General features: G+C 38.2%; 1 protein-coding gene across 2 annotated transcripts; it reads right to left on the bottom strand.

The window, feature by feature from the left end:
- Positions 1–5,263: 5,263 nt before the first annotated feature.
- Positions 5,264–11,114, bottom strand: LOC138330054 (isochorismatase domain-containing protein 2-like). Of its 2 annotated transcripts, XR_011209516.1 has the most exons (5): positions 10,892–11,114; positions 9,067–9,177; positions 8,324–8,456; positions 7,453–7,695; positions 5,264–7,421 (listed from the first exon to the last, which is right to left on the bottom strand). XR_011209516.1 is itself a non-coding variant. In XM_069277429.1 (4 exons), exons 1-4 carry the CDS (start codon positions 11,079–11,081, stop codon positions 7,512–7,514), a joined length of 618 nt encoding a protein of 205 aa, XP_069133530.1. In that variant the 5' UTR covers positions 11,082–11,114; the 3' UTR covers positions 5,264–7,511. The 2 variants fall into 2 exon arrangements, 1 of the variants encoding a protein (XP_069133530.1); XM_069277429.1 differs by having other exon boundaries at positions 5,264–7,695.
- Positions 11,115–11,142: the final 28 nt, after the last annotated feature.

The following is an 11,142-nucleotide window of genomic DNA, read 5'->3' as shown; positions in this document are numbered from 1 at the left end:
TATACATTGTACGTCCAAAATATAAATGTCCACACATTCTGTATACATAAGATGTGAATTGATACTTAGGATAATTAAATTTATATAGAGGAATCACCCTATTGTATTCCAAGATGGCCGCCAAAATGTTTTACATATCTAGAATGAACATGATACAGGTACATTATATAGGTACATTTATTATGTACATGCATTTTTTTATATATTTTTTTAAATAATGTAACACGTCTAATTGGCTAAGCTGATAAATACCTGCAAAAATAGCCATTGAAATTTTGATGGTATTTGATAAATAGATATTTTTGTTCTTATTTTAATTTCAAAATGGCTACCAATCCGAAATCTAAGATGTCCGCCAGCATTATCTCTTGCAGTCATATGTATCGCATTCTACAGCAGCTTGGAAAACATTCATGTCCACACACATATTTTGATACTATAGTATTTAAAGGTATTTATAGTTTATAGTATATTTTTACAATAACTTCATAATTATCTTGTCGTTCTGTATAAAAAATACAAATACAAGAACTCTGTGACAATGATTTAAATTTTAACAGGTGTGTACAAGTTCATAGTTCATTAGGAGGGAATCGCATTTTGTTTTCCTCAGACCGCGAGGAGCCTTGAGTTTATCTCACCCAATAGCAAATAAATCCTGAGGGAATTCTACCATACACAGGGGGATTTTCTGGAAGAGAAGCATTAAAATAATATAAAACAATCGAGGACCATCTCCTTTTTGAGTAAGGAAAAGACGTCAGACGAGTGCCAACTTTCATTCATGAGAGCTACATACAATATTGTAACGAATATATTGAATGTGAATACAATATCGTAAAGAATATATTGAATGTGAATACAATATCGTAAAAAATATATTGAATGTGAATACAATATTGTAACGAATATATTGAATGTGAATACAATATCGTAAAAAATATATTGAATGCGAATACAATATTGTAACGAATATATTGAATGTGAATACAATATCGTAAAGAATATATTGAATGTGATTACAATATTGTAACGACTATATTGAATGTGAAGAAAAAGAGGTATTTAAAGTGAATAGTCGGGCAAAGAAAACCAGTCTAAATGCGTTCATTAGCCTTCCAAAAGTTCTCACATATTAATACGACGGTCAAGTTCTGCTTAGTTTCCCAGTTCTGACCATTAAAGTAAAGAAAAGGTGAAAGCATTGAAAGCGAGGCTGCGTGGAAATGTAACCACGGACATAGTGAGCCGGGAGGACGTTTTAGAATTTCCATACTTTAAATTAATTTCTTTGTACGCAGACGGATTTTGACGAGAGATTTTATTTTTCCATTTCATAATAAATTATCCTGGATACATTCACACCATTTTACCGACTTTAGCCATCCTTGCCCGACTGTTCACTTTAAAGTTTCAACTTTTCTTTACTTTAATGGTCAGAACTGGGAAACTAAGCAGAACTTGACCGTCGTATTAATATGTGAGAACTTTTGGAAGGCTAATGAACGCATTTAAACTGGTTTTCTTTGCCCGACTATTCACTTTAAGGATTATAAAAAATCGAGCTTCAATTTTACTGTGAGGAGTCATCACTTCAGGCATTAGAGAGATCCATACATTACGTGATGGATGTTCACTTTATAATCAGACCAGAAGACAGACAGACGAACTCTGCGAAGACAGCAACAGGGTTTGGATTGCTACCCAACAGACGTTTCATGGGTGAATTGATCGACTGTAATATATATTGAAACACAAGTTTTTAAAATGCCTGGCCATTAAGATCGGGTGTCGGCAATATTTCCTATATGGAACCATGCATGGTAAATTAAGACATTCTCTCTATCAGATTCAGTTGTCAGAATAATTGGCAAGATGTAAGCTTACAGTAAGTCTGACCGACTCAAACAACACCTGGAGTCTCCATATACAAGACTTTAGAGTATGTTCATAACAAAATTGGATTTCCTCTTTTGACAATGCCCTTTGTGGTGTGTCAATTTATCGTGTTGACAGAAGTGGTGCTGCGATGAACCACCAGCAAATCCTTGTGAAGATGGTCAAGAGTACATCAAAACGCTTCACAAATGTTGACTGAACAACTGATCCGCTAAGCAACAACTCCCCATCTCATTATAACTCATTTAGGAGATCTACGGTGAAGACAAGACTCCAGAGATGGTGGTACAGAGGGAGAAAGGAATGTTAGCAAAGCATCATGTGAAAAAGAAATTCCCCTAAAGCACACGTATGAAACCAAGGACAGGATGCAGCTGTGGAAAATAGTGAATAAGGCCTTAAACGAAGATAGTGCAATGTGACACAGTTGTAGGACGGAGAAGGAAATCAGGAAGTTCAAACTGAAAAACATGTAAGTCTGAGGAACATAGACAACATTGTGGACCACAGGAGACGAACTTGGTCAGATGTGAGGCTCCTACAACCTTGCCGGTGTCACGTTGATAAGGTACCTCCGTTGAAAATTGGTCTCTGGCCATTTTTCAACTTTGAAAACTAACCGCGAATGCCGTTAATTGTTACTCAAGATTCAGTCGGTTTACGACCTATACTCTCTCCACTTGTAAAATTCCAAAGGTATGGCTTGAATGCGAATCTGCTCATTGTGTCACTATTGAGGAAATCCTCCGCGTTTGACAACCCCACCCAGCTGAAAAAGTACAGTGTACGCAACAGGTGCAAAGAACTGGCAGATCTATCTAGAAAAGAAGAACAGAGAGATGACAGAATATATAAGAACGTGTTTTCTTTGAGTTTGATCATGGTTAGCTGAAAAGGATATTCATATTTACACATACAATGTACAGTGCATTTTGTTCTCAGACAGATTAACCCAACTGTCCTTATATGGTCACCGCATTTTTGGTTGTGAATTGGCAGTTCCACGGGATGTACGCTGTGAGTGAGGAAGCGTTAGAATGGAAGACAAATTATGAAGGGCTGACTGAAAATATCGTAGTCCAAAGGAATTGGTGTACAGATTTTCCTGCACATTTAAGTTGGAGGCGATTTCTAACAGTAGAGAGTACGATGGCTGATATATAAATGCCGTTTCTTCTTTTCGTCTTTTCGCCCCGAAAATTATGTAGCATATACAAATTTGATGTATGTTTTTGGAGGCTGCGATATATTCGTATTCTGTCTCTTTGTTATAGTGGAACTAATTAAGCATATCTTTGGGGGTTGGTGTGGGGTTGGCTGCAGGTACAATATATTAGTAACATCTTGATTACTGTCCACTGAACCTCTTTGTTATTACCCCTGAGCCTCATGGTCATGACCCTTGAGCCCCTTGGTTATGACCTCTGAGCCTTTTGTTATGACCTCTGAGCTTCTTGATTGTGACCTCTGAGCCCCTTGGTTATGACTTCTTAACCTCTTAGTTATGACATCTGAGCCTCTTGTTTATGACCTATAAACCTCTTGGTTACATTTATAACCACTGAGCCCTTTGATTATGACCTCTGAGCCTCTTGGTAATGACCCCTGAGCCTTTTGATTATGACCTTTGAGATTCTTTGTTATGACCTCTGAGCCCCTTGGTTGTGACATCTGAGTCTCTTTAGTTATGACCTCGGAGTTTCTTGGTTATGACCTCTGAGCCCCATGGTTGTTACCTTATTATATCTCTGATCCCCTTGGTGGTGATCTCTGAGCCCCTTGGTTGTGATCTCTGAGCCTCTTTGTTATGACCTCTGAGCCTCTTGATTATGACCTCTGAGTCCCTTGTTATGACCTCTGAGCCCCTTGTTATGAACTCTGAGCCTCTTGGTTATGACCTCGGACACGCTTGTTATGACCTCTGAGCCTCTTTGTTATAACCTCAGAGTCTCTTGGTTATGACCTCTGAGCCCCTTGGTTGTGACATCTGAGTCTCTTTAGTTATGACCTCGGAGTTTCTTGGTTATGACCTCTGAGCCCATGGTTGTTACCTTATTATATCTCTGATCCCCTTGGTTATGACCTCTGAGCCCCTTGGTTGTGACCTCTGAGCCTCTTTGTTATGACCTCTGAGCCTCTTGGTTATGACCTCTGAGCCCCTTGTTATGACCTCTGAGCCTCTTGGTTATGACCTCTGACACGCTTGTTATGACCTCTGAGCCTCTTTGTTATGACCTCAGGGTCTCTTGGTTATGACTTCTGAGCCCCTTGGTTGTGACTTCTGAGCCTCTTTGTTGTGACTTCTGAGTCCCTTTGTTGTAACCTCTGAGCCTCTTTGTTATGACCTCGGAGTCTCTTGGTTATGACCTCTGAGCCCCTTGTTATTACCTCTGAGCTTCTTTGTTATGACCTCAGAGTCCGTTGGTTATAACCTCGGAGTCCATGGTTGTGACCTCTATTATATATGTATCTCTTGGTTATGACCTCTGAACCCCTTTGTTGTGACCTCTGAGCCTCTAAGTTGTGACCTCTGAGCCTCTTTGTTTATGACCTCTGACCCTCTTGGTTATTACCCCTGAGCCCCTTGGTTATGAGCCTTGAGCCTCTTGGTTATGACCCCTGCGCCCCTTGGCCATGAACTTAGGATGCCCAGTGGCCTTGAGCTCGGGACCTCTTGGAAAATATCCTCGAGTCCGTAGATAATTACCTCCAAGACTCATTGTAAAAGTTATGACCTCCGTGTCCTATTGTTATGAGCTTTATGCCATTGATAATGGGCTCAGTTTCCCTTGATTACAACCCCGATACTGAGACTCTTGGTTAAGACATTTAAGCCCCTTGGTTATGACTTCTGTGCCCCTCGGTTGTTACCTTTGGATCTTGTGGATATGATCTCTTGAGCCCGTATAGAATGACATCCGAGTCTCTTACACATGTGCTTAGTGTATTTTAACTTCTTTGGGCATCTGAGACCTCCAAGTCCTTTTGTTACCAGCTTTGAGTCATTGATTATGAACCCTGTGTCCCTTGATTATGACCTCTGAACCTTTCAGTTTTGACCTTCGAGCCTCATTGGTTATCATCTCTAAGCCCCTCGGTTGTGATTTCAGAGCGCTTTGGTTGTGATCTGTGAGCTTGCTGGGGAAATCATACAAGGCTCCTGAATGATGGACAATGCACTGTATTTCTAACCCTTTTAACACAGTACATAATTAAACATTTGTATGCATGCTACATCAGTGAAAGAAGTTTGAACTACAAAAATTGGCATTTTGTTGAATTTCAAACAACAAAGAAACTAACAATTCATTCCTATGAGATGAACAACCCCACACTTAATTATTGTTAAAGATAAAAATACATGTATAATTTGATTATTTATTGAATTTCATTTTGATACAAAAATTATATTCAAATCAATACCGATACAAAAATCTGATCAAACAACTCTCTTCATGTAAAGACTACATGATAATAATATCATCAAAGTACTGCAAGTACTTGAATTTTTCTCATTTCATGCAAATTACAGCTAGTATTGCTGAAAGCTTTTTATGAGCACAGGGATTTGTACAAATTACCAAGCCATGGTATATATCATAATAATTGATAAAACATGACATAGGCAGGAAATCTGTGTCAAATACCGACTGAATTAATGTCTACAGTAAAATTAACTATACAAATAGTAAATTAAATACAGTAAACACACTCAATTTTTGTACAAAATCTATTTTTAATATTTTTTTCACAAATGAATTTTCACAATCATAGTGATTAATATACTAAAAGTATGCAGATAATACAATGGGACTAATTCACGTACCATGTACATGTGTTACCCAATAACATTTGTGTGGGACTAGTATCTCCAGTGGTGATGGAATGTAACACTTTGTAATTGTGCCGCTGAAATGACGATATACCGCGATAACATCATTTGACGTCATTCCATCACAAATAGAAACAATAGTCCCGCACAAACATTATCGGGTATCATGTGGTATGTGAATTAAGTCCCATTAGCAGAATCATATTTCAATGCAAAATATCTGACATGAAAAGCGCAAAAATATGATTGCCGTTCAAATATGTATGCTTACAGTAGCAGTATAGCAACAGCTACCGGTATGATGAATGTTTTTAAATATCAAATACTATTCCATTTCTATTTATTAATTGTCTTGATAATACAAATAGTAATTTAACATGAGTTTTACATCATACAAAACCTATACCACTATATTTATCATAACCAAATAAATTGGACAAATTTGTAGATTTCATGACAAATAAGGCAATATGTTTCATGTCAAATAAAGAATATAAATAACAACATATTTCCTCAACTGATTCCGTCTAGAAATGTAAATAAAATCATTAAAAATCTGATAATAAACAAATTTCAAGTCAATCACATTACTGCTACCATTGAGTGATAAAATAAATATCCCTACATTTTAATTTGCAGTACTTAATCAAAGATTTTTCATTTAATACTCTACTTATATTAATTAATATTGAAAATCAAATTTGAATAAATTAATTGGCTTGTCTCCCCTTCCCTGATATCTCAAATCTGTTTCATGCCTACACTGAGTTTTTCTCTCTCTATTTCTTGATTCCCATTGCCCCGATTTCAATAGACATCCATTTATCCCCGATATCTATATAAACACACCTTCTCTTTCCCAAACTTCTATACCTCAATCTCTTTGGTTTTCATGTTTCTAGACACCTACATGTATATGTATACAGTATTCACCCCAACCCCACTAGCCCCAGTTTCTCCAGATGCCTACCCATACTCAGTACGCCAACAGTGTTAGAGGTTTAGCATGACCAGACACTTTTGGAACATTACATGTACATCATGTTTAACATAGCTTGTCAAAAGTATCTCTCAAATCATAATCTAATATTATTGGATTAACCTACCCCATATCCCCAATTATCCCATATGCTTGTGCCTAGCTCAAATATCTCCAGAAGCCAGCTCCTAGCCCCAAATTATCGAGATGTCTATACCCCTACCTTCAATCTCTCTAGATGCTTACTCCAAGACACAATCTCTCCAGATACCTATACCTATACCCCAATACCTAATCCCTCCAGATGTGTAGCCCTAGCCTCAATCTCTCTAGAAGTTTAGCCCTGAGCTCCAATATCTCCAGATGCCTATACCCCTAGATGCAATAATGTAGCTTAAAAGACTATTAGACAGATAATGTCATCGTCTTATAGTAGGCTGGGTACATATATTCGTTCTACCTATACCACTAGCCCCATTCTCTTCAGATCCCTACACCCCTAGCCCGAAATTCTCCAGGTATTCACCCCAAGACCCAATCTCTCCAGATGCTTACCACTAGCCTCAGTCTCTCCACATGCCAGCCCATAAACCCATTGTCTCCAGATGCCTTAACCCCTAACCCCATTCTCTCCAGATTCCTACACCTATCCCCAATTTCTCCAGATCCCTACATCTACTGTATAGCCCCAATTTCTCAAGATCCCTACACCTATAGCCCCAATTTCTCAAGATCCCTACACCTATAGCCCCAATTTCTCCAGATCCCCAACCCCTAAACTATAACCAGAACCTAGTTTGCCTAGAGAGCTGTCTCTCCCTTGATGGATGTGTTGAGAAGGCCACTGTCAGGTGCTGACTCCCAGATCAGCTTTTGTATTGGTTTGAAGTTGGGATGAGCTGCATCCTGGCACAGGGCAAGTAACATACTCTCACTAGTAGTGATAAAGGCTCCAGCCTCCTTCATCCTCTGGAAGGAAAACATCCTGGAACACAAGAATAACAAGAAAGTTAGATGGCTGTATGTCGGTCATTTTGTGTCTTGATGCTTAAACCTAAACTATAGTAGGAGACAGGAATTTTTAGAAGTCATGCAAAACATTCTGAGAAACTGTACTATTGCAACAAACTGTACTGTATACACAATATCAAAATTTATAATCACTACCTGCTGATTTATGGACAAATTATATAAAATACATTGTATAACTGTAGGTATTCAATGGAAGTCCATTTGTTATCATTTAGATCTACAACATCAGTAGAGAAAAGATATAACAATATTAATAAACACATTCATCATGGAATTATTAGACTCTTTTGTGTGTGTACATGTATGTGAAGGATATAGATATTCAAGGATCATAAATTGTAGTAAAACTTAGTTTTATCAAGGATTCTACCACATTTTGGTATTCCTATCATGGTAAAATATCCCTATCCTTCATATCTACATATTACCGGTATGAAAGAGTGACTCAAAATCATTTTGCATCTGATATTCAACATACTCAAAACAACCACAAACATCCCTGGATTATTATGCACTTGCCATTTTCATATGCAGGCAGGATAATGAATGTCTCACAGATATTTATGTTACCATTATCTCACCTGTCAACCATAGTCCTAGAGGAACAGGCATCGGCGATGATATGGACATCGTAGTTTTTCTCCAATAGATCTAACACAGTGTTCTGGACACAGACTTGGGTTTCTATGCCACACAGAATTACAGATTTTGTCTCTGCAGATAATAATAACAAAATTATGTCAGATGGTACAAATTTCAACAGGTATTCTTTAACTAAACAAGTACATAATGTATATAAGCCTATTGTTAAATGTAGCTAACAGTCTAACCTGTATTAAGTGGACATCACAGCAAAAATTAGCTACAGAAGACAGATAGCTGCTAAAACTAAATTTATCCCAAAGTCGCATGATATCACAATGAACTGATGCTTTTCTAACTGTTCTGAATATCATGTAAAATCAAATGTCAAAAACATATCTTAAAATGTCCTAGATGCACACTGTACAAATGATTTAATTTACTTCATTACTAGTTAATCTTTCGAAAATTGTATACAACTGTATAAGAACAAATGGTTATCAATTATGAAATCAGTATTAACAGGTTGTAAATGTAAATTACACTATGGAAACATCAAACTATACTTCTCCCCTTTTCGAAGACTCAATTTTTGCAGTTTGATTTGTAGCATACTTTGTGCATTGATTTTGTGAAAGGTTAGTCTAGATTTGGTTTTATCTTCATTTAAAAAATGAACACTATTTTAAGCAAAAGGTGCCTGCGTTTCATGTATATGCAAAGTGGTAAACATAAAAGGTACCTTTCATAGATGACAACTTATCCACAACCTCAGGTATCAACATTGAAAACTGTGTCTTTGGATAAACTTTCAATTGACTGACATCAAGTTCTGATACAGTAGGGCCAAGACCTGTAACAATGAAATGAAGGAAGGTTATATGTTACTGAGGGCTGGATGACATCAAGTTAAGGAGGGGCTGGGCTGAGATCTATAACAATGATATGTAGAAAGGTTTTTATGAGATTACAATTATGAATAATGTAGACAAATAGATACTTTGTTAATGCTTTTATGTTTTTTGTTTTATGCATGGTTTCTTAACAAAAGCAATTTAATGCTTGAAATAAATTTAGAATGGGCATTTTTTTTTTTTGTATTTTTCAATAAATTGCTTGTACATGTACAGTATACTCCCATAACATGAGTGTCAACTGGTCAGCCGTTTTCTTTTATCGGACGTTACTTTGCTGACTGTCGACACGACATTATATTTCAAAAGTGTCTTGTCATGCTATACCTCTAACATTGTTGGAGTAATGTACAGTAGTGTGGAAGTTCGCTATGGAATGCATGACGTGGGCCTACTGGATGCGCGAGAGTATGTGATGGAGCTAGTGTGTGTATGTGTGCTGTATTGGAACGATTGTGAGTTAGGAGTGAGAATGTTTTACCTGTAAATATAATGATTATATGTTGTCGTCGCTGGGATCTCTCGTCTGTTGTGTACTATGTCCACCATGTTGTATGTGTGTATTTCCGTCGTGCGTGAGATGTCGTGTGATTGGATGTAAGTGAGGGGGGGTGTGTGTCTATCTGTCAGCGCTGGTGATTGGCCCAGCTGGGTCAATATACCACCGGCGCACGTGTGACCGCTGGGCAGTCTAGAGTAGCTTCGTTGAGCTGGGGGCTGTCCAGTAGATGTCGTTGTGTAGTCTCTGTGTGAGGGTTGCTTGTTGTGCTGAACTTAAATGGTGAGTCCATGTTAAACTGTGTCACTGTCATGTCCTCCTTGTGTGTGTAATATGTGCGTGCATTGTTGGGAAGAAGCCAGGCGCTGTCCCTTTCTAATTGTAAGTGTCCTAGCGGCGGCCTAGGTAAGAGGGCGGCGTGCACGTGTGTGTACAATGTATATCACCTTTCACCTATAAAAGAATTAATAAACTTATAGAAATGTTCACGTGAGTTCTTTATTTCTTGCATGTGGTATTTATGCCAATAAGGCCCGAAACCCCTTGCCAGAACCTGGGTCAGGTGTGGTAGGACGTACGATACGCTTACAGTAGTAATCCCCTACTATAATGAAACTCTAATCAGACTTCTGACAAACTATTTTAAATAAAATGTAGCTGGATTGGACTGGGTTGATCATCGGTGACCACGTAGCTCAGTCGTTAGAGCACTCGGCTAATGTTCGGAGGGTCCCGGGTTCGAATCCCGTTCTGGCCGCTACATTTTTTCCTCTACTGTTACAGAATTGGCGCCAAACTAAATGACCCCTGGTGATGGTGTTTGGAACGGTCTTGTGTGTCTTCGAGGGCAAAGACTTCGAGAAAGGAGGGACGTGTAGCGGGATTGGACTGGGTTGATCATCGGTAACCAGGTAGCTCAGTCAGTAGAGTACTCGGCTAGTGTTCGGAGGGTCCTGGGTTCGAATCCCGCTCTGGCCGCTATATTTTCTCCTCTCCTGTTACAAAAATGTTTTTTTTTTTTCTAAATTTGTAACTTTTATAAGTGCACAACAGATTTTAATAATGTGTTGTCACAATGAATAGACCTGTAAATAGTGTTCTTTATGACAGATAATAGTGTTCATGAGCCCTGTACAATATGTTAGAACTTTGACCTTTTGGATATTGTTCCGTGACTATCACCGGCATATCCATAGCATGAGCTCCCTGGAGCATCTTGTTTGCTACAGTTAGAATCTGTGGATAGTATTGAATGTTTCCACGAAACTTTTCTTGCATGTCACACAAGAAAAGCACCGAACTTTTGTAGTTAATCTTCCCCAGGTTTCTTGCTAAACTCGCCATGATTACGGTCCACCTTCAAAGCGTATTGACGATAAAGATCTTCATTGGACTTTATTAACAG

This window comes from Argopecten irradians, chromosome 8, assembly GCF_041381155.1.
Source record: "Argopecten irradians isolate NY chromosome 8, Ai_NY, whole genome shotgun sequence".
NCBI lineage: Eukaryota > Metazoa > Mollusca > Bivalvia > Pectinida > Pectinidae > Argopecten > Argopecten irradians.
The sequence above is the reverse complement of the archived record's forward strand: the minus strand, read 5'-3'. Positions and strand labels throughout refer to the sequence as shown.